The 25,101-nt window shown below is 38.3% G+C and overlaps 1 protein-coding gene across 1 annotated transcript in view; it reads right to left on the bottom strand.

Annotated features, from left to right (window-relative positions):
• POLR2B (RNA polymerase II subunit B) overlaps positions 1 to 25,101 on the bottom strand; it is a 54,534-nt gene that overhangs the window by 11,725 nt on the left and 17,708 nt on the right. Inside the window, exons 13-19 of the mRNA XM_072405061.1 lie at positions 24,896 to 25,007; positions 19,224 to 19,378; positions 18,141 to 18,339; positions 17,466 to 17,634; positions 11,527 to 11,623; positions 7,679 to 7,773; positions 3,116 to 3,366 (exon numbers count right to left, since the gene is read on the bottom strand). Of these exons, the coding sequence (XP_072261162.1) occupies positions 3,116 to 3,366; positions 7,679 to 7,773; positions 11,527 to 11,623; positions 17,466 to 17,634; positions 18,141 to 18,339; positions 19,224 to 19,378; positions 24,896 to 25,007 (1,078 nt within the window). The remainder of the gene's footprint in view (positions 1 to 3,115; positions 3,367 to 7,678; positions 7,774 to 11,526; positions 11,624 to 17,465; positions 17,635 to 18,140; positions 18,340 to 19,223; positions 19,379 to 24,895; positions 25,008 to 25,101) is intronic.

Below are 25,101 nucleotides of genomic sequence, written 5' to 3'. Positions count from 1 at the left end.
AAATGAATGGAGATTATGAGAGATGAGGGATGTTTGAGTAACATGGCTGAAGGAGGTTAGTGATGATTTACAGGCGGAATGGGTGAAAATAGATGGAATTGGTATGGTGAGCAAAGACAGTGTCTGATTTTGACAATGTTATCTCCAAAGTAGGTGGCATGTCCATGGTGCCAAACTTAATGGCTGAGAAATGAAAATTGTTTTCTAGGAGGTACAGTGGTGGGTACAGGGGGCCTCCCTGTACAGTACCAGTTCATAGTTATGGGTTTGAGAAAGTGGATTGTTTATTTTAAGATTGATAGTGGGGTGGCTGTACAGATATTTAATATAAATCTGTTTATAATATTTTTTATATTATTGTTTAGATATTTAATAATTTTTTTTTTTTTTTTTTTTTAGTTTTTCCACCACAAGATTTAGCACAGGCCTAAACTAGTAAAGGTAAATGAATTTGCCCAGGCAGGTCACAATATTGGTTCCTTCATCAATGACCACATTACTAATTTGGAGACAGCAGGGAGAAGCCAGTGCATGCTTCTGTTTTTGTAGAAAGCCGATTAACAGTAGTGAGACTTTCTTCACCTCACATAAAGGATTGCATGGCAGCACTGGAGCATACACAAATTGATAAAAACCGCTCATGGGCTCATGATTAGTGTTGGTGTTCGAATTCGTGTTGTCCTTATATTCAACCCGAATATGGCTGCTCGAATTCAGGTAGACCCGACCAGGAAAAAAAAAAAAAAATAATGAGATCCGTAGGCAAAAATTCGGATTAAAAAAAAGTTAAAAAAATGAGTTAAAAAATTAAAATTAATGGTAAATTAATTTTGAGTTTTTTTTTCCCAGGTTATCCTACAATGACATCTCCAAAGCCTCGTATACACATGCAATTCTTGTCGTTGGAAAGGATCTTTCACGATCCTTTCCAATGATAAGAACTTCACGATGCATGAATGAGTGCTGTACATACAGTACCGTTCTGCTCTATGGAGAGGGGAAGAGCGACGGAGCGGCACCCTGCTGCTCGTTCTCCCCCTTCCCTTGCATTAGGATCGAATTTGTATGTCGTTGCCACTACCTCACTAAGCCAGGAGTTTAAGTGTGGTCAAGGAGTCAGATTTCAAATTGGTCTCCTGCAGGAAAACCAACTACGAGAAAGGACCACTATGTGTAGCAAAAAGTTTTTACGTATTTTTGTATGGTATTCAGTCCCATGACGTTCTATGACACCAGCTGGAGGTCTTGCTAAATAGAACCTCAGAATAACCAGAAGTATAGATGTCATGGGGGCCAAGTTCCTTCTGTTTTTGATAGGCTCCAAGTATGGATTCCTTATCCATATAGGGTAGGTAATTCACAATCACAGGTCTGGGCTGTTGTGAATTGTTGGGGTGTTCTGCACACAGGCAATGTGCACACAATACAGCAAGATGAACATGGTGAGCATTTGCGCCTATTTTCAAGGTCCTTCACTTTCGCCTCAATGGTAGTCGAGAGGACCACTAGGTCGCTCACCCTCTTCCAGCTCTGTAACTTTTGGTGTTGGTTGGAGATGCAGTCTTCAATGCTGTAGTAATGGATTTTTGAAGTCCATTAACCTTTTTATCCAACGAAGGCTGAATAACTTTGGAGACCACTTCAACATCCGAGAGAGATGCCCATTCAGCTGGTTGGATCATCTTCCCTCTCCTTCCAGTGGATCAAGACCATGATAGCGACAGTGAATGAGGTGACTGATGAAGGAGAGTCCACCCTCTGCAAAGTTTTCCCTTTTTGTTTGGTGGTTTGCTTGTACTGGGACAAGGGGAGTTGATCACCCACAATTTATCCATATTGCAAGGCAAGAAGACAGGTTATTAAGTATTCAACATATAGTAAGTAAAAGCTGAAAATGTAGTAGTCAGTAAAGTGGAATCAGGATGACCGTAAATCCAAAGACAGGCTGTGATAGCCTTCCGTGCTACTCTGTGCTTGGAAGCCTTCCGTGCTACTCACAGTATGAAAACAGTGGCAAGTAAGAGAAGCAGACAAGATAGCAAAAAATTCCAGTTATAGTTTTGTGAAAAGTAGGTATAAAATTATAGGGGCCCCAACCCTAATGCTTCTTGCTATGCAAATGGCCCCAGAGGTCCCCAATTTGCATTTTCAATTTAGGTCCCATGGGTACCCTGAAAATTTCAAGCCAACAGTTTAAGAGATATAAGGGTTTTGAAATATGGAACACCAAGAAGTTGGATCAAAATATGAGGGGGTGCTGAGAAGTTCCTGGCTTTCCACCCTTCCAAGTTTTTGTTTGTCCAGGGAAAGTCAGCAAAGGACATTCACACTGAGATATCACAAACATTGGGGGGATTGGGAGTGTCTCTCCTTTCCCTGGAGAAACAAAAACCTCATGACGGCCCGTAAATCTGACGTGAAACTTGCTTGTGCCTCTGCCATCACAGCTTCTTACTAAAAGAAAAAACAGTTTTAAGAATGGCAAAGACCTGATATTTAGACAGTTACATGCTATGATATTAGGCTGTCATATGGCCCCACACTCATTTTTCCATTTCATCTGGAAGGGGGCAAAGCCAGGAATATTTCTCAGCATCCCCTCATACACAAGAGTATTTTTCAATTAAGGCTTTTTAATTGCAAACGGTGTGTTAAAGTCTGGGTTAGCCTATTCTTTTTTCACACAGTCTGTATTGCGCATACTGTTATCATTAAAGCCTTTGCACTCCCTGGCATATACTTCATGTGGCAATACTATCCACATTCTTATGAATCACATAAGGCAGTGTGCAGTACTTATCTCACTCCTTCTTAAGACACTCCCAAAAGTTTTGTCATAAAGCATTTCTTCCCCTGCTCACACTGTACATTTTCACATCCCCCTGCCCAACTTTAACTTTGCACATAATTACCAGTGTCCTATACTCCAACCTTGCACAAACTAACCTTGCTCTACAAACCCTAACTGCTGTCATATACATTTCTCACTCCTGCCACGTTCCCTTATTTAGTAATATTTGTAAAGGCCCTATATTCCTCACTTAACTGGCACATTTCTCTAAAAATAAAATAATGTACATGAACCATTTTAATTAATAGAATATGTAAAGCTCACCCTGATCTTGCAGAACTTGTATCCTTCCTGGTTTAGGGTTACCATGACCTGATCCACAATGCCAGTCTCACTTGTACGAAGAAAAGTGCTACAATCTCTCTTTGTGTAACGACGATTTGTGCTTTCAAGCTCATCCTCATTTTCAGGCAATGTTACAGTTTTGCCAATAATGACATCATCGCCAGAGACCCTGACACCCGGTGCAATCAAACCATCATCATCCAATTTATCATAAATTGCATGTCGCATGCCTGAATGAAATCAAAAGCAAACATGAAAGACATTTGTATACGTCAAACACTATCAATAAGTAGCCCGAATCATAGAACATACAGGAACATCGCTCATTTATCCTAAAGTAAGACCTTTAGAGTTTTCAGCTTTATGCTTGGCCTCAAAACCTGCATTTGCCATTTGGAAATACTAAAATCTGTTTATACTTCATCCTTGGTAAGACATTGGGACGCTCAGGATCATGTCTTAAGCCAGTTACAGACAAAAAAAATCCTACTCAACACATATAATGTATAAGGCTTTTTATAATCATTATTATATTTGCACCCAAGAAAATACATCTCTATCAAGTATGTTTTATAAAAGAGGGCAAGAATAGTGAGTCCAGGGAGATAAACCTTGGAATACTTTTGAATTTTTAGGCAAATATAGGGACCTCTACATTATTTAGGCCCCCTGTTCCATAAATTACATTTATAGTTTGTGAAAATAACACTTTCTGATTTAACAAAAATATACAGTATTCCCTTGCCTACTACACACAGTACAATTGTTCCAAAGATTAAAATACATACTGTATTGATATCATTGCAGAAGAAATGTCTCACAAGTTTGGTTATTTTATTATTATTCTTTCTCAGGTCTCATGGTGATGTTTTAGAAGACTGTATCAAAATGTGAAAAGTTTGGTTTCACATTTTGATGGTTCATCAAATGGTCAGTGCCTCAAAGCATTATAAGGCTTTAGTATCAAGATAATTGACCTCTCAACTGTGCCTTGCAGTGGCCTGTTTACCTAAACGTTGGTCTTTAGGTCAGATGCCAGAACTGGCAATGACAGACCTTTTAAGTATCTTCTTGATACCAAAGACTTAAGAAAGAATAATATTTCAATAACCAGACTCAAATTTTAGGACAATACCAACATGAACTACAGTGTTTCCCCAAAATTTTTTTTCCAGTTGGGTGGTGAAAGATGTAGTCAGGTGTTCAAAAATGGGCGGGGCAAGACAGCAAATTTAGTGCTCCTAGTTGTTTAATCCAATGACCCTTATTATTGTGTTGGTGTTCAACCTGTTCCCTATACTTTGTTCCAGCTGTATAAAGCCTGATCCCTTAATATAACCTATTTTTCTTTTCTGTATTATGCCCTAAATGTTCAGGGCTGTGTATTTTAATACAACTTACCAGTATTGTTTGTATATGTTTTGTAATCTGTAATCACATGTAGTAGTGTAATGAATGTACTCTAACAAGCGAGTCGTACATCAAATTAGCAGTAACAAAAAACTGCCATTTGCTGCTCCCAAGTGACTACTGGCAACTGCTTGGCACCTGGTATTGGTAACAGGAGGTAACTGCTAGGACTAGTGGTTTTTCAAGCAGTAATGATTTCTGGTGTGAGGAAGAGGTAAACACAGCAAATGAAACCTTACTACTAGTGTGAATTGAGCCTAACTTCAGATGTGGCCTTCTGGAGTTATACGTGGGTAATGCAAAACTTTTGGGTGGGGGGGGGGCGGGGGGTAATATTTTCACTGATAGAATAGTCGCCCGGATCCTTGCAACCAAATGGTTTCCCGATTCCTATTTATCATCGTTAAGCATGGCTTAAATAAAAAGGAAGGGTTTGGATTCTTAAAGCACTGGGATGACTTTTCATTGTGGTTCAACCTATATGCCAGATATAGTTTGCAACTAAATGTCTGGGTCTGCTGTGCTAGGGGAAAAAATTTATGGGAAAGATGGAGTTATTGTTAAACAAGAAGAGAGGCAGGGCATGGCCTGGCACCCAGCAGACCCTCTAGCTCAAGATTCTCAGAGTGCAAGCTCACAAGCCCCTGAGCACTCAACACTATCTGGGGACACTGAATCATACTTGAGAGCCCTACCGACTAAGGCCGATTTTGAGTCTCTGGTGCACAGGCGTGAACATACATATAAATTAGAAGTGTCCGATCTGAAACATGATCTGGGGAACAGAAAAGGGCATATAGAGGAAAGTACACAGCACTTAAGGGGGCATTGGGTCAAGCACATTGAAGCCCTTCACCTCCCTTGCAGTCTGAAAAAGAAGTATTTTTAAATGTCAAAGTGGAACATTTAAAAAATACTTAAATTTTACATTTCCTGCCTGGTCCCGCCACTTGCCAGCCGCACAGCCCGGCTGGCATCTGTGTCCCCAACGTTCACACGTCGGGGGCGCAGATGCTGGCTATCGCCAGGGGAAGCAGATGCTGGGCACACCGGGAGACACTGTGGGCACAGCTGGTGGACGCCGCAGGCATGTGGGGACCAGGTAAGACTATAAAATCGATAAAGACTATAAAGTAAACAAAAATTCAGGCGATATAGAAAACTGTGGATGTTAAGTACACATATCTACAATATATTTTGGACCAAACTGATTTTAATGCTCTGGACAATAACATTAAAAAAAAAAAATCAACCAGAATGTTAATCCACTAGTAATGCATTCCTAAATTGCTTGGTAAAATGTCTGTCAAACACAGAAAGAGAGAGATTGTTATAATGCCAAGAGTAGCTGAAGGAAATGACTCCCTTAATTAAAGGTCAACTGAAACTACAAAACATTGCTGTAGTTTCAAGTGTCAATAACAAAACAAAATCCTAGGATAATTATAAAAGCAAAGCATCTAAAGTTAAAATTCACCTTTTTAGGTTACAGAGTATATATATATTTGGCTGGTCTTATCTTGCTACCTGTTCTGAGGTAACAGAACTACACCACACAATGCGTTCTGTCAGTTATAGGGGGCCACTAACCACCTTTGTACCCCAATAGCTCTGCAATGGGTACTTCCAAAGAAATGCAATTTATGTGAAAAATAGCCAATCAGAACATGTTCTTACTACTACATTTTCAGGTCCCTGCATCTCTACGTTCCTGAGAAATTAGGGCTCACAGAAGGTAAGTGGCCAGATGCGTGTGACAGGGTAGCACTGTTCAGCAGGTATGGTTTTTTGTATTTTGTGATAATGCTGTAGTGATGAAATTTTAGGGGCAGTTAGCCACACTGCACTTAATTACATTTCTCTTTTCTTACAGAGAAATTGGGGTTCATAGAGAGTAAGGGGATAGCTATGCATAATAAGGTAGTGTGAAATATTGTGTATAACATTTTAAGGGGGAGGAGGCAAAGGGCATTTCCTACTGGCTGACAAATTTCCAGTTGCCAACTCAATTTCTCTGGAGGGATGAGTCACAGGAGGAAAGTAGTCAGCTATGTGTAACAGATATCCCACCAGCGGCTCAGTCCAACTGCAGATTTGACTGCAGGCAGCAGTCAGCGTTACTGAGCTTCTCCCCCCTGGCAGCGTTCCATAGGGGTAACCTCACCAACAGTCGGAATGCAGTCTTGAAGTTTGGTGAATGAGCATTCACATGCTCATTGCTTTGGGAACCACAGCACAGAGCGAAATGACAGTATCCTAATGATCATTGCCATTAAAGTGGGTAGGATTATCCCACAGTACAAGGTGGATGAGGGGGGGGCAGCCAGAGTTGATTGACAGGTCTGTAGTACATACCCACTCTCCCTCTCCTGGTAGCACTATCTCAAAAAGTAACATAGGAGATGTGTGTGCCGGATCCCCCGCAAGACAAGGAGCAGATGGACGGATCTGGCAGCTTCCCGGGCTGTAGGTTGGGCACCCTTGTTTTAGAAGAAACCATGGTAGCTGACTGACCCTTCCTGTATATTTATGTCACTTGATGCATATTTGACTTCGCACTACATATACTGAAAATTTTACATATACATATTCTACATATACTGAAAGTGCTTTACTATACAATACTGTACATGTAAGCACATTGTAATTACTCAACTCATAACTCAAAAGTGTCAAGTGAAATACTGAAGATTGAAAATCAGGGTGAAAAACTGGTTTATAAAAGTCTGTAGATTACAAAAACTTTTTGTTGCTTTGTGCTATTAATGTTTGGACATTTTTTCTTAATTTTTTTTTTTTTTTGCCCCTTACTGTAACCTGTCTGGTTGGACCACAAAACCTACAAGATTTCATACACTGCACATTGTCCAAGGAGCCTTCTGGGTCTTTTTCTTCTACACAATCATGATAATCTTTGGGGAAACCCTCATCTAATACTTGAGTTACTCACAGAACCAAAAAAAAATATCAATATCAATTCAAATAAATGTCATATTTGCTCACCCACATCAGCAATCATAAAAATTGTTACTATATCTTTCAGAAACCCATTTGCCATTATAAATAGAGTCCAACCCAAAGATGGCTTAGGTGAAAAAAAAAACAACATTTCTTATTGATATGAATTCTCACCTTGACAGGTTTCACGGGTAGGTTTCTCAAAAATTTCTTCTTGGTCAAATCCTTTTTTGGACTCCTGTTCTTTATAGGAACGATAGAAGACAGACCTATTTTTTTTTGGGAGGAAAGAAAGAGATTTTTTCCAAAGGGTTTCTTTTTAGAAGCAAGAAAATCACTACAATTAGTAAATTTGCTTGTACATGAACAAGCAGGATGTTGACTGTTTTCAACATTTGTGCATGTTGAATATTTCCATTAGGGGTGCGTCTGTGTTATAGAATAAGGTGGGAAGAGAAGGAAATAGGGTAGGTGTTGAATGAGTGCAGTAAATCTTTAATCATGTTCCATATCATACGTGATAAGATGACAGCACTAAAACCATGCATATTTATGTAGTTATAACATGTCTTTAGCATGTCATTATAAAATCACAACATAACCCATCATTTACACCTAAGAAAAAAATAAAACCAAGGTCAAGGACTGCAGATCATTCTATTGCTCAATAAAATAAAATTGAATGACTAATTTAATCAGTTTAAGTGGGAGATGTCATTGTAATGTACTGAAATGCAATATTCAGTGACTAATCAAAAATCTGCATTAACCAAGATGATAAAGGTGCTTTTTTTCCAGTCTTGTTCCAATAAAACATATAAGAGAGGACTGCCTATAGAAAACAAGACATTTCAACATGGGTAAAGAGCTTGGGGAGATAGCAATCATTACATCTACAGTAAATGTACAGGTATACATTCAAATTTTGGACAAATTCCATGAATCAAAGGTAGGTTTGTTAATGATAAAGTCAGTTTCCAGGATGATGCATTCTGCTATACTTTTTTTTTTAGGAAAGGTATAATAAAGTGGAAGTAAACCCCCCAAAAAATCTATATGTTCAATCCTGCACCGCAGTCGATCCATCCGGAGGGTTCTTCCATCAGGTCCTGCGTCGCCCTAGCATCCCTCTTCAGGCTGTCGAGCTAGGAGCCGGCATCTTCTCCCTGTTCTTCTTCCTACATCACCCAACGCAGACGTGAGATGGGGTGACGTAGATGGGGGGAAAGACTTGCCAATCTCACTGCGCATGTATTGAGATCAGCAATTTCTTTCCCTTTTGGTAAAACAGCATGTTCCGGCATGTGCAGAAAGACTAGCCAAAAGCCTCCTGGAATGCATTATATTAGGTGTCGCTGGAGACTGCACTTTAAAAATTCAGTTTTTTTTTTTTTCTTTACATAAAAGTGTTGTCTACTTTTTTATGTAAATCAAAAATTCTAAGTTTAGGTACACTTTAACTCAATTACATGGCTGGCAGTTTGCTCAAATAGCCATTTGCTTGAAAATGTATGATAGAAATTGGGTGAAAATTTACAAATTTGCAGGATGGAGCCTTGTTATTCGTAATTTGATATACCAGAAAATTAGAACCCGATTGATAAATATATTCATTAGCCAAGTTGTATTAAAAGCTTGTGTGTTAGAAAAAGTTTAAAACATCCAGGGAGAAACATGGCTCCCTGGATATATGAAACTCCTCGTGAAACGAGTGTCAGTTTTGTTCCCTAGTTTGTTTAGCTTCATTTGTTTAGCTTCGTTTTATTGCATTTCAACAAGCGTTTTTGTCTCTGCTCTATTGCTTTTTAGCATATTTATTATGTAAAGAAAAACTAGTCTCCATCCAACTCTTAGAGGACACCTTACTCCATTATTCATAATATGAGGACTTTTTTGCTTTAAAATCTAATTATAATAACTATAAAACTAAAACATATTTGTAACGTGGAAAATTAATAAGAAAATAAGGGTGTACAACTTGCTAATAGAAGCCTACCAACTCTTTAATTTTTATGTTGTATATTCTAAATGTTGTATATTAAAATTGCACTGCCAGTGCTTCTATACAAGTATAAACTAAGCGGAAACTACAGAACATCTACCAACACACCTATGCTAAAATAAAAATATTAGATAGAATCACTACATCCATTGGCTTACATTTCGCCTAACACCATAATTACAACAATGAAGCCATGATTTTTGTTACACTTCATAAGATATTTTAGGACCCCAGAGGAGATAATATTGATAAAATACGTAGAAAAACGTGAAACTGAATGCATACAACTGGGAGCCACCAAATCACTAGGCTTAAAAGATATGTTAGACTTTGTTTTTTTTTCTTTATGATGATTTATGATGTGAATCCTCCACTAGAGGATAAAACGCTAAAATATTGTAACTTGATACATATACATGGAGCTTTTATATTACTAATATGGCATTCATCTGGAACAGTTATATTATGGAGCAATATTAAGTTACATATATTTTAGGAATAATAAATAATAAATACACTGGTGGAACAAATTAAACATGTTTTTCAAGGTTCCATTAAACAACGTTTTTCTAATATATAGTAAATATATTTCTAATGGTGCTATTGACATGAACTAAAGACTGAAAACTGAAGAATATGATGGCACAGGGAAAACGTATTAAAAACAAAGAAACCTGCCTATGTCTGTTAATATTTGTATAGCTATCCTGCTCCGTATTAGTTCACATCACACAAGAAGCATCTTGTGAAGGGTAAAAGCAAGGAGCTCTTAAGAGCTCCAACATTATTGTACCCAGTTGGGGACGGCATTCAAATAGGAAAGAACATTTCACCCTAAACCAAGCTCTACTAGGTGCTCCTTCTGACAGAAGAGTCAAAATAATAATCGGAAGAGTTGTCCACGAGTCATGGTTCACTCACAGAGAAGCGTTATCCATGAATCAAGGATCACTAATTGAAAGACCTGGAATTAGAATATACAGCTGTATGTATGTATGTATATAATGCACTCAACTGGCATGGCCCCTATACCTGCTCACCAAGCAAAACTCCACTGCTAATTAAAAGCACATTGAAGCTCATTCAAAGTTTGCTGCACAACATTTGAACAAGCCAGATAAACACTGGGAGAATAGTCTGGTCAGACCAAAATTTAACTCTTTGGATGTCATTGTACACCCCACGTTTGGGGAAATGGCACTGCGAATCACCCAAAAAACACCATACCAACAATGAAGTTTTTAAGCATATGGTACTGGCAGACTTCATATAAGTGAAGGAAGGATGAATTGAGAAATGCACCATGACATTCTTGATAAATAATTTGCTGCCATTTACCAGAATGTTGACGATGAAATGAGAGTGGACATTTTAGCAAGACAATGCTCTCAAAAAGCCAATGTATTTCTCAACTGGTTTTAAACTTTTAGGGGCTTTTGAGCCCCTGAAATGAAAATGTCTTTTGAACAGTCTTTGTTTTCCTAGGATGCATAAGTATTTAAACAGTGGAAAACAAAAAAGGCAAAGGTGCCTGTTCTTATTTCTCAGCCTCATTTTCAAACTCAAGCAAAAGAGAAGTATATATCCCCAATTGATTGTAACCCAACTGATTTCTATTAAAATCCTGTGTGAGTGAACAGAAAGAAAAATCTAAATTACAAAAAATTATTAAAATCAACCTAGAAGGGTAATATTAAGAACAGTAGGGCAGAAATTTAACATGTGTGCATTGCTTTAGAGCTCCTGACCAATCGAAAAATTTGACCGGTCATTTAGGAGAACAATCTGCAGTAGATCCGTTCATGTGTACTAGGCCCAAAATTGGGCACATATTTGCATAGATTTTACTTTTAAATTTAGGATGACTACCCAATATTTGTGCAGCGTTTTGGGGCATCAGAATGATCGTTTCCCAATAGGAAAAATTGCTAGATGGTAAAGTACAACATGGACACAAATGCAATACAAAAGTAATACATGTAAAATGACATCCAGGGTTGAACATCTGGCATTAACAAACCTGAAAAAACCTCTGTCTACTGCAGAGCGGTTCATAATAACAGAATCCTCTTGGTTATATCCAGTATAAGAGGCAATAGCGACAATAGAATTAATGCCTATAGGAGAAGAAAAAAACAAAACATCAAAATTGACAATAATACACATTGCCCTCACCTATTGCTTATCCAATATTAACCATTAGGAATTAATGAACAAGTGGCTGATCACAGACCCAACACACACAGTCTATCATTAGTGGCACAAATAGTTGGCACTTTTTGCTAGAACCTCCTCAAATACAGGCATAAAACTATGCTCGAAGAACTGAGCTGTGTTATTTCAAAGCCAATAATTGTAATTTTTAGAGACTTTATTCACTCTATTTACATCAGTTGGAAAGGTAATTACAGTTTGATAAAGAACCACAGAAAATAAATGAGCTTATGATTGATCATAAAGTGAAGCAATCTAAAAAAAAAAAGGCAAGGAGTTTCTGTGGTACAAAGCTTAAAAATAATTCACTTTAAACCCAATGCATGTCGCAGGATGAAACCCGCTTCTTCGGGGAAGGAAAAATATCACATAATACGCACAAAAAACAAAAAAAAAGCATATTTGGATGGCTTCCAAATATGTACGATTTTCACCAAGATGTTTAGAACTCGTCTTTGGGGCTAAAAGGATAATAAACATTTGACCATAAATGCTGCCCATAAAAGACCATTCCATGAAAAATTCTAACATCATAATCCTAAGCATGGTGTTCCAGGGGAACCTAACAGATCAGCCTGCCTAAGTCAAATATTCTAAATTCTAATGGAAATCACCTTTTAGGTTACAAGTGTTTTTTGTGTGTCTACTGGCATGACACAGGCATCAAACAAAAAGGAAGACTGGCAGATTAACTACTTTCTTATAAACCTGTCCTCCAAATGGTACTGCACAAAGGGAGCAAAACACACATTCAAGTTGGTCTTTCATGCTTCTTGTGAATTATGTAATCAAAGAATGAATAATAGGGAAAAGGCACAAAGGAGGATTCCAGGACAGAACAGGACCTAATCGAGGCCGGGTATAGAGGGATCAGGGGCTCTATGGAAATAAAGGTAAGAGGTGTTTTTTATTTTTAGTACAGTTCAGCTTTACTCATGCCCTGAAAATCTGAGAACTGGGATCGTATCCTTTTCCTGAAAAAAAAAAAAATGTGTTCCTCTCTCTTTCCAAGGCAGACTCAACGGCTGACTACTTCCACAACATCATGACAGCAACTGCATAGGTAAAGGTAAGGGACCTGTGTTTCTACACCCTCTTCCGAGACACCACTGCCAAAAACATTACTCCAGTGTCTTGGCTCACCTAGAGGGGTTCTCACTGTCCCAAAGTCAATGCAGACCTGGTATGGAGCTGGCAACTCAGTTCTACTGGCTGAGAAGGCCTTAAAGTCATCCAAACTAGCCCCCCATTTAATTGTACCTTGCACCCTACTATTGCAGATGTCACTGTAACACAAAGGTATTACTAAAAAAAAAAATTGTGTGCTCCAGTACAGTAAATGCCTGCCTGTCTACAAAAACCTTTTCTGTAATAGTCATTGTCTTACGCATGTGCAACCTAGTTCATTTGTGGGAGCCAGCTTTGTTGAGATCGTACACTCCTATGCAAGATTTACAACATTTTAGACTGACCAATAGAGAGCTAAAGTTCTCAAACCGTGTAGAGGTTAAAGATGTAGTCAATGGCAAAGAGTTGTGTTTAGTTAAATGTTTACAGTTGGGCATGTTCCTCCCTCTGCTTGCGTTTCATTTTTAACTTCCACTTTAAATTGCCCCCAGGAATCATAAATTTATCATTCAAGGAGTTAAAAAATGGTTTGCATGACTTGCAGAGGAAATATTTTGCTAAATACAGCTGATGTTGGGAATTGTAGAGTTGTGGTGATCAGTGGAGCTGATCTGTAACATCTTGTCACTCTTTAATGACCCAGACAAACTTGTTCTTTCTTTTTGCATATCAAAACATTTTTTTTTTGCTTTGGTAGTGATTAACTTACAGTGAGGATTTTATACAGTAACTGACACCACACTGCTTAATATGTTGAGACAAACATTTGTCCTAACTACATTTATTAAAATAATGTAACTGTTTCTACTTACAAATTCAACTCAAATACAAATTCAACTTAAGAACAAACCTACAGTCCCTATCTCTTATATAACCCGGGGACTACCTGTACTGTTATATGTCCCAGTTTATGCACTGACTTGCAGAGTGTCTTGGTCATTAAAGAGTTATGAGATGCTACAGATCAGCTCAGCTGTTAAGATCACCCACAACCTCAGCTGTGTTTAGCAAAAGACTTCTTCTGCAAGTCATGCAAACTACTAAGGTGTGGCCAGCAGGAGTCAATGTGATTTTGAATTGATACACACAGCAGAAACATACACAGTACATACATGTGTAAACAGTTTTATACAGAATCTGCCCCAAAACTTCATTATAATAGCATGCCCCCAGTTGTTTTATTATAAAAATCAGCACCTATATTTTAGCAAACCTTATTGATCAAGTCACTTAACATGTCTAAAACATTTAAACTCTCTAGAAATTAACCAACCAATTTTGTTTAAGACTTCAACTTTGTACTAGAACCCTCCAAGGACTCCTCATCAGGAAGTGGCCCATATTAGAGGTCCAGGCTGACAAATTTTAAGCAGGCTCCTATCCAGTTTTCCCTAACTGATGTGTGGAGAGTTACCCATTTAAATGATAAAGATGACTCTTTTTTCTCCCCGGTACATAATGCATATCATTATGATACACAAAGCTTCTATTGGGAACTTCATCTGGTTAGACCATGCAGGGGTTTTTTTTTTGTTTTTTTATCTCTGGGGATCACCAATGTACCAAAATCTTCCTTTACATGGAAGTTAAATGACAATCTGCTGTTAGACTCAGAGGGTGTGCAAGAGCTCCCCAATATTATCAGACATTTTCTATGAGACCATGCCACAGATGATACGCCCCTACCTATTAAATGGGAGGCACGTAAATGTGTACTGCGAGGCCAGCAGATCAAGCATGCCGCTAGGCTTAAAAAACACTAATCGGCAACTATCAAAGGTCTGTTGGCAGATATTGATTCTTTGGGAAAAGCCCATAAACAGAAACCCGACACAGGGCTCCTGCTATCCTTGTCCCAGAAAAAGCAACAATTAAGATTGCTCCTGGATGAATTCTCTCTTAAGCTAAGTGATAGAAGCCGCAAATTATTTTACCACCAGGGTGACAAACCAGGGAAGTTACTAGCTAGGGCATTACACCCTACAGTTAATAGTATTACAGTGCCCTGTATACAGACAGAAAACTTTCAACCCCCAGAAAGAAAAGTTTGCTGATATGGACCTGGATCTCTTTCGGTTCAAGATACATGACTGTCTCTGACACAGCACTACCAACTTTACCTGCAGAAATTAAATCCCAATTAGACAGCCCTTTTACGGAAATAGAATTACAAGCATAAATCTCCTCTTTGGTACCTGGTAAGAGTATGGGTTCTGACGGGTTCACTCCTAGGTTTTACAAGATGTTCCAGGAACCTAACTCACCATTTTTACTTTCTGTATTTAACGCAGTGTCGGTCACCTCTGTGTTCCCCATCCAATCCTTAGAGGCTCACATAACAGTGATACCCAAACCAGGTAGGTAATCATACCATATGAAGTAACTACCGACCAATTTCTTTAACTAACCTTGATATTCGGATCTATTCCAAGTTATTGGCCAACCGATTGAAAGCCTTACTGCCTCACCTTATCCATCTTGACCAGGCAGGTTTTGTGATTGGACGGGAAACACGAGACAATACCCTAAAAGCAGTCTCTTTGATAAACTGGGTTGAAAAATCTGCAGTCCCTGCTTTTTATCAGTTGGTGCCGAAAAAGCTTTCAACCGGGTACACTAGGTCTTTGTTCAGGAAACCTTGAAACAAATAGGCTTGGGGCCGAATATGCTAGGTCGCATACAAGCTCTATACACTGGCCAAACTGCCAGAATTCGTGCAAATGGTATCCTGTCAAGGCCTTTACAAATTCCCAATGGTACCAGGCAGGGGTGCCCCTTGTCCCCCCTGCTATACATTTTAGTTATGAAACACCTAGCTAACGCTATAAGGAATAACCCAGATATTAAAGGTGTGAAAATTGGGGAGAACCAATATAAACTTTCAATCTTTGCAGAGGATGTGCTTCTTTATGTTACATCCCCTCATACCTCTATACCAGTGATTATGCAAGAAATGGAAAGGTTTGGTATGCTAAGCAACTTTAGGGTTAATTACGATAAAACAGAGGCCTTAAATGTATCAGTACTACCTGCAAGGGTGTCTGTTTTAAAAAGCAATTTTCCTTTTGGATGGCAAACTCAAGCCATTAAATATCTAGGGGTCACCATTCCGTCTAATCTATCTGACACTGCTGACATTAAACTACAAACCTTTGTTGAGGACTATAGATTCTGCTTTACGCTCATACACTCACTTACAACTTTCGTGGCTGGGGAGAGTGAATGTGGTTAAAATGGATGTTCTGCCTAAGGTCTCGTACTTCTTCTCCACGCTTGCATTTTCCCCTCCTAATTAATATTTTTTTCCCCCCGTTTGGATCATTTAATATTTTATTTGGCATGGGAAAAAAGCCTGTATAAATCGATTAATCCTTACTAGGAAGAAACTTACAGGTGGTCTAGCTGGCCCTGATTTTAAACTGTACTACAAAGTTGCGGTACTTAATAGAATACTAGACTGGACTCACAATAAGCACAAAGCTTGGGTAACTATTGATGAATCAATGTTTTCAAGACCTTTACATTTAACCCCCTGGATACAGCCACAACTTGTACCCCACTCACCCTATCTCAGACTCTTTTGGTGTTGGACGATCTGCTGAAGCAAAGGGTCCTTTCCTCTAGACCTGGGCCACTCTCTCAGTTTTTCCAAAATCCATTTTACCCCATCTCTCCAAGTCTCTAAATTTTTGATTTGGAATATCAGTGACCATCCTAGAATAAGCCAGATCCTTATTAGGGGGAATGGAGGACTTACGGGTGCATGGAGACCAAGATAGAATTACCTGGTTAGCCTCTTTCCAATTGCGAGATTTTCTTCAATCTCAGCGCCCACTGACCAACATTTCTAGACCTCTTACGACTTTTGAAGCTCTTATTTTGCAAAATGATAGAGTGACTCATGGCATAGCGTCCATAATATGATATTCTCTAAACAGAACTCTGGAACACCACTCCCCACTTTTTTAAATACTGGGAACGTGAATTAGGATCAAGTTTAGACCCTGCCGATATAGAAAAGTCTTGTGCAAATGCACAGAAAATTCTTGACATTGGGGTTCCTCTGAGGGGCCTTACAAGGGTGGAATGAATTACAGAATCGGATATTATAGCGAGCTTTGAATGCCAAATACTCCAGGAAGAGAAAAAGCCATGTCCTAACATAGAATGGGATATGTGCGAAATGTTTAGGCTGTCCCCTGATGTTCAAACATACCTCCAGTGACAAGACTATAGAATGTATGTAGAATGTTTCTTATAAGACTGCGTTCCCTTTCCAATTCAATATGGTGACTGTGTGTACCTGAATAATTTACTACATCCAGAGTCTGCAACAACTTAGAGGTATAATGGACAGCAGAATTTGTTTATCCCAACTAGCCACATGATCTACCGTTTTCTATGTAAAATGGTTTTTGCATACATATATGGTACTAATACTATTATTTTGTGTCATTGCTTTTTTCCTAATCCCACCCCCCCCACCCACACTTTTTCTGGTTGTCTATTCCTGAATTATGTTCTTCTTTTGTTATTTTTTTTTGTTTTTAAACCATCAAAAAAAAGACATAATATACATAAAAGATAAAATAAACAGTACAAAAATTAAATCCTTACCAGCAGGCAATTCCCTGAAGCGCAGGTACTCCATTGATCGTGTAGTAACCAAAGGCTTTTGAGGGTAATACAGTACATGTGCTAAAGTATCCATACGAACATGAAAATTAGTAATATAAACACCCATAGCTTGTTTGCCCATAGCAGACTGGTAGGTGTTCCTAGGAGACTAAGCAAAAAAAATGTGATTAGATTTACTTTAATATAGATTTCCACAAAGGTCTACAAGTATTACAGTGTATTAAAATAAAAAGCCAGCTATTTTCACAACACAGTTTATACACAGTGACAGAAAATAGCCACTACTATAATTAGAGTTCAAATACTAAGGTACATTTTTAAATTAACTACCCCAGAAAATCATTTTTCAGTCATAATTTTTTTTAATGTCTGTACAAATAAATAAACTGAACAGATTGTTTAGGTAATATACAGTATCTGTAAATGTAAAAAGAAACCAAAAAGTTGCCTAACTTACCTTACCAGACAACAAATTCTAGATTTTTGGGGGCTACTAAGTTTTCTAACAAACTGACCATATATAGTTTAATTTAGCAATACAGGTATACACTTGTCACATGAGATTCAAAATCTAACACATAAATGGAGTTTTAGGAGTTAATTCATATAGAACATAAACAAGTAATTTAGAATGAAAGTATTTAAACAACAAACCTGGTTGTGGTCAGGAAAAGGAATAATTGAAGCACAGACTCCTAGAATCATAGACGGATGGATTTCACAATGCGTGTATGTTGAACAATAAGCAACACCCTTTTCTTGCAAGTCATCAGGCGTCATAGCAAGCATAACGGTCTCCTCTTCAAGTGTATCAATGTATTCTACAACACCGCTAGCCACTAGGTCCTGCCAACTAAACAAAATATATACTGTAAGTAATCTAGTCAACAAGAATGTAGAATGAGCAATTACTGTCCTTTATTATATTGAAAAAAAATTTTTACATACCAGATCAAAAAATAATGTTTATTAGGGGGGCATAAGAAATTTAAATCTAACCTCAACCTAAAACACAGAGATTTCATTTACCAATAGAGAAGCCACGTGTGAAAATGAAGTACACCCCATGACTCAATAGCTTGCAGAACCACCATTATTAGCAGCAATTACTTGAACTAATCTACTTCTGTATAACAGTCTAACATCATAGTGGAGGACTTTAAGCTCACTCCTAACAGCATTGCTTCAGATCATTGAAGGTCGTGGGCACTAATTTATGTGTAGTTCTCTCAAGGTCCCGCCACAGCATTTTAGGCTCTAGAAGCCTGGACTTGATGCCATTGCAACACTTTGATTATTTATCTCTTTTGTTGTAGATTTGTTAGTGTGAGGGATCACTGTCATGCTACATGACCCATTTTGGCCAAGCTTTAGCTGTCAAGCAGATGACTTCACATTTGATTCTAGAATTTTTTGGTATGCAGAGGAGTTCATGATTGCATAGTGCCCAGGTCCTGTGGCTGCAAAATAAGGTATAGACACCTGAATTTTCCAAACAAGCAAGCCGCTAAAACACAGAGGTTGACACCTAACTTAGACCTGCTAAAGACCAGGTGATTTTTTTTTTTATCATGTTCTAACATACAAAAAATTAAAATTAAAGAGTGTACTTTTAACACATCTCACAGATGCGATTTGAAAAAGTATTTAAAAAAAAAAAAAAAAAAAAATATATATATATATATATATATATATATATATATATATATATATATATATATCCTACCAACATCTTACCTATAATTATTGTACTCCCTCTCTTTAAGCTGGTCAATGTGTCTTCTTTTCAGCAACAACTTTTGTTTTTCTACAATAAGAAGTGGTCGACAAATCCTTCCTGCATCTGTGTAGATTCTGATTTCTCTTTCTCTTATATCTCGTATCATTGAGACCTAGAAAGATACACATTACAATGGGACATTACAACGATGCAAAGAAAAAAAAAAGCTAAGACTTTAAGACTAACGTCTCTTTGGACAAAGCCTCACAACAAATGTGAAAACCAGTGGACCGTTTAAGCACAATTCTGTGTCCAATTAAACTCCCATGTGCAAGAGTCACATTGTCTTGACCCCAACCTAAGAAGATGGTCAAAGACCTCAAACACGGAAAAGGGCTGGGAGGAAATGGAAGTTCCATAGACCAAGGCAAGCTCCTTTTGGTCTACCATAATAAGCAAATTAGCTGTGCATACTTGAACCTTATGGCCAAAACCCTGTGGGCTTCTATTTTCTGGAACTGCTTTTTGAAGGCAATTCCCTACATCATTAGATCATGGAATAATTTCTAAAGAAAAAAAAAAACACAAGCTGGCTGAAAACACATTATATTTTTATGTTCAGAATCCCAGGAATGGCTTTTCACTCTCCTTATGTGAGCTACTTTACTTCAGGACATTTCACACTTTAAATTAACCTTACAAAGCCTGGAATTTAAAACATTCAATCTTATTCTGTGATGCTATCGTTCCAGCTATATTCTCCCTGAAATGTCAACACAAGTTAAATATTAAGTCATTCACTTCCATTCAGGATTTAAAACCTGTTTATTACCAATCCTTCTTAGACAAGATAATATAAAAAAAAAAATCACCAATAGAACTCCTCACTATCTAGGTTTAAAAAGATTATTTATAAGATGACTGTGGGGGCAGTGGGTAGTTGGGCACCTTCACTAAAATCATTAAGATCCTTCTAGGATATTAACCTTGCAGAAATTACCTCTTCTTTTTTTCCCACATATTCATTTCCTTTTAAAGACCTTACTGCCCCTTATAGCTAAAGGCAAGGAAAGGGGAATTTAACTACTAACAGACAAAAAACAGCACTCTCAAGACAGCACATGACACGCTGAAGGCCTGCCTTCCCATATGTGGTGACATTATCTTTTCTTACGAATATTCTGGATGGATGTACACAAAAAGCAGAATATTTGGAACCCTGTTTCTAATTTAGGAAATACAAATTCAATGAAATCCTGGCCTGGTTCAATACTTCAAAATTAATTCTCATCTCTGGGTAAAACCCAAAGTTGGTAACTCCAGTTCCCTTCAGTTTTTCCAGACTCAAAAGACCATTAATGCACATCATTTGGTAAAACACTGGTAATACTGCATGTTTAACAGCTTTATATTTTTTTGTATACAAGGTTTTATTGAGTAACGAAAGAAGGGTGTCACATGTACAAATCGTCCAACAGGCAATAAAACAGAAGATATCCAAATTACACTACAGATTTGTCAGCCACAATCAAATTATTGTGAAACCCATGAAGTGCCAGACAATAATAGCAACAAAAAAAACACAGTAAAAACCGTCACACTGCATAAACAATGGATCACTATAAGATGAAGCAAAGACGGATCTGGAGGGAGGAAAAATCAGTTAAAAAAAGGGGGAAAAATGGAAAGAGGCAAAGACATAGAAAACAGGAATTATGGGAAGGGGTAGACAGTCACAACAAACATTGACTTTTTGTGTGACACCAAGGAATACAAAAGGTATACAAAAAAAAAAAAAAAAAAAAAAAAAGGTATACTTCTATATACTATATATACACACATATACATACACATACATACATATATACATACTTTTTTTGTGAGACGTATAAAAAGGTATACAAAAAAAAAAAAAAAAAAACTCACATATACACACACACACAAACCAAAAAAGGCCCACACATCCCCACACACACACACATACATTAGACCTGATATTTTCCAAACTCTATAACCTCACTCACCTTGACAAACCACCATTTGCCCTTTCTGATTACAACCTTATCACCTTCAATCTATCTAATTCTTGCCCCCACAATGGCAGAGAGATATCTGTAACCTTGACCACAACCTCTCCTCAAACTGCCTTACATCCCTAACCCCCATTCTCTCTAAAATCTCATCTCCAGATAAAGCTGTCACTCAATCCAACCACACTCTTTAGCTCTGGATAAAATTGCCCCGCCACCCCCATCCTGCTAACCCCCGAGCCTGGAGCAACAATCGCACCACACATTTACAAACGACTAGTCGTGGAGCTGAGTGCAAGTGGAGAATACCTGGCCTCAGTGCTGACTTCATGGACTACAAAGCCAGATTACAACACTAACACTGCACTCACAATCGCCAAGCAAAAGTACCTCTCAGCTGTCATTTGCGCTCAAGCTTCCAACCCAAGCAGTCCCTTCTCAACAATTGACTCCCTTCTTAAACCCAACGCCTGCTCCCCCCACAACTCCCTTCTCTGCCCAAGACATAGTCACCTACTTTTGAGATAAAATTGTCAAAATCAGACTGCGGTCTCTGTTCATCGTGCTACTCCAACCATATCCACCTGTAAATCATCACTAACCTCCCTCAGCCCCTTTACTCTGAACAAAGTCTCCTCCCTTCTCCCATCATCTCCATCGACTACCTGTCTGCTTGACGCAATTGCCTCTGATCTACACCGTGCCCATTCCTCCACCCTGGTACCCACACTAACTATTCAACCTCTTCCAGTCTGGTGGAATCTACCCATCTGTTTTCAAACATACGATTATTATCCCTATCCTGAAGAAACCCTCACTAGACCCGTCCCTTCTAGCTACCGTCAGATCTTCCTTTTCCCCATGTGTTTCCAAACTTCTGGAACGCCTTGTCTAAAAGTCTCAATTGCCTGAACACCAACTCTCTCCTTTACCCTCACCAGTCTGGTATTCGAGCTGCCCATTCCACAGAAACAGCCCTTACTAAAGTGGCCAATGATCTCCTCATAGCTAGGTTACAACGCAACTTTTCCTGCCTCCCTTTCCTTTTGACCCGGTTTATCACCTCCTTCTAATCCACATCCTGAGCTCCATTGGTATCAGTGACACTGCTCTCTATTGGTTTGTTTCCTACCTGTCTGAGAACTTCAAGTTTTTTTTTTTAATGCTAATTCCTCATCTCCTACCCTGTTGGTGTTCCCCAAAGGTAAGTCTTTGGACCAGTTCTCTTCTCTCTGTACACCTCCTCACTTGGCGATGACACTCAAATCTATCTGTCCATCCCTTACCTGTCTCCCTTAGTCCTGAAAAAAGTTTCATGCTGCCGGCCATCTCGTCATGATTGGCTGACAGATTTCTGAAACTCAACCTGGATAAAACAGAACTCATCATCTGACATATTTTTAACTGTTAATAACACTGTTATTCATCCCTCTTCTCAGGCAGGTTGTCTTGGCATCACCTTTGATTCTGCCCTCCCATTTACCCCCCATATTCAAAACATTTCCAGGGCCTATCTGTCTCCAGAGACCACCAAACTCCTTGTACATGCTCTTACATCTCTCGTCTGGAATACTGTAACATCCTGCTCCCAGGTATTCCACAAACCGGACTCTTTCCTCTGGCTGTAGTATTCATTATAGATTGTAGACTTATGCATCCTTCTCTTCAGGGCAGGGTCCTCTCCTACTCCTGTGTCACGGTCTGTATCTGTTTGTCATTTGCAACCCCTATTTAATGTACAGTGTGCTGTGTAATATGTTGCCACTATATAAATCATGTTCATTAATAATAATAAGCAATGAACATCAGGAGGTACATGAGCTAGACATGAAGTGAGAAGTTAAATTGTTCAGCTAAACATGATTTGGCGAGTGTATACAGGGCTACTTGCAGGGAGGCAATTGGGAACACCAAGTAGAGAATCATATCTGCATACCATATCTGGCTGAAGCCAGGTGGGTTTGTGGCTCCACAGGATGAATGTGATATGATATATGTGAATTATAGTGATGGAGGACCTAACAGCCAGCCTAGAGGGCACCCAAAGATAAATTTAATGCTATAGGTGGTAGCTGGTCCTACTATAGGGAAACACAAGTGTTTAGACGAAACCTGGACCCAACTCTCTTAGTCTAGGATTATGTTTAATAAATGAATATGTTTTGATCTATTTGATTATTCTGACAATCATCTTTGGGTTTACTGGTATTATTGACTTAAACCCGACAATGTTGACCTTATGATGTAGGTTATTTTTCTTTTCCCTTCTCTCCTCTTTTAGCAACAGCCAATGTTATCCTGTTTTGTTTTGAAAATTTGAAAAAAAAAAAGCCTGTCTTTTGTCTTTCCCTCACTTAATAGTAATATTCTCGGAAATATTGCCTGCACTATGTGCAACACAGGAAAGCCAGCAGGAGCTTAGACAGATAAACACATGGTTTAGGTCCTGGTGCAAAAGGGAAGAGTTTGGGTTCTTAGAGCACTGGGCTGACTATTCATTGGTGTACAACCTATATGCCAGAGATTGTGTACACCTAAAAGGAAGTGCTGTGCTAGGGGAAAGATTTATGGGAATGGTGGAGGGATATTTGAACTAGGAAAGAGGGGGTGGGACAGTCAAAATAAGGTGGCAGAAAGATCAGACAGTCACCAGTGGAGGGTGGATTGGGGATAGTTGGGGGGGAAGGTTATGGATAAATAGGGAGTTTCCCATGTTACACATAAACATTGGACTGCACAGTATCAATTGTACTGAAAAAACAAAATGATTTGGCAAACACAAAACAAGGAACACCAAAATGAATGCATTCCTGTACTGACAATCCTACACTACAAAACCCACATTAGTACTGGACAAAGTACAGCAACTACAGGGGAAAAAAAAAAAAAAACACCCTAACTTAGAAATTCCAAAAGTTTCTAAATGTATTAAGTGTTTTATGTTGTTTTTTGTTTTGTTTTTTGTTTTGTTTTCAAAAAAATAAAAAGTAAAATCATTTCCCTTATGAATAACAACCCATGCAGTTAACTGTTGAAAATTACAGCCAAATATTTCAAATCATTTCATTCCCAACTGCATGGAGGGTCAAATGTATTACTCAATAGGCTAAGATAAAGTAGGCCCCCAAGTTTTTCACATTTTATCGGCAGGTGGGAAAAAAAAAAAAAAAAAAAAAACACACCAGACACAACAAAAGGTATGCCTCTCTGAATGCACATGTTAAACCTTGAAGCAAATGGTCTACTGTAGCAGGAGACCACACAGAGTACCACTCCTGTCAGCAAAGAACAGGCACCTGAGGCTACTGTTTGCACAGACTCCCTAAAAATAGGACAAGAGAAGATCGGGGAAAACATTGCTTGGTTAAGTACCCACTTCTGTTAATACTCAGATGGATTCTTGAACAGGAAAGTTCACAGTATTTAAATGGCCAAGGTCACTCAATAATCCAATAAAGTACCTTTCAAATGTGGTGGAATCCAAGTAAAGTTTTCAGCAACTTGCTGAATATTTATACATTAAGGAACTACAACAGTTCTGAATGCAAAAAGGGGTCCAATCAAATAATGGGTGACACCTAATAAAGTACCTGGTGAATATATATCCTGGATCATACACAAAAAAAGTGAAAATACTACAGCTTCCCCAAAACCATTACCTCTGACACAATGATGTCCATTTGACGACGCAGTTTTCTAAGTGTATTCATCAGTTGTTCTGGATCCTTGTGTATTCCAACCCAGCACCCGTTCACAAATATTTTAGTAGCACTAAAATGAAAAAAGAAAAAGTTAACATTATGGAAGATGACTTCTTGCAGCACAATTTAAAAAAAAAAAATTTTTACAATGTTGACATTATATC

Source organism: Pyxicephalus adspersus, chromosome 3 (assembly GCF_032062135.1).
Source record: "Pyxicephalus adspersus chromosome 3, UCB_Pads_2.0, whole genome shotgun sequence".
Lineage (NCBI taxonomy): Eukaryota > Metazoa > Chordata > Amphibia > Anura > Pyxicephalidae > Pyxicephalus > Pyxicephalus adspersus.
The sequence above is the reverse complement of the archived record's forward strand: the minus strand, read 5'-3'. Positions and strand labels throughout refer to the sequence as shown.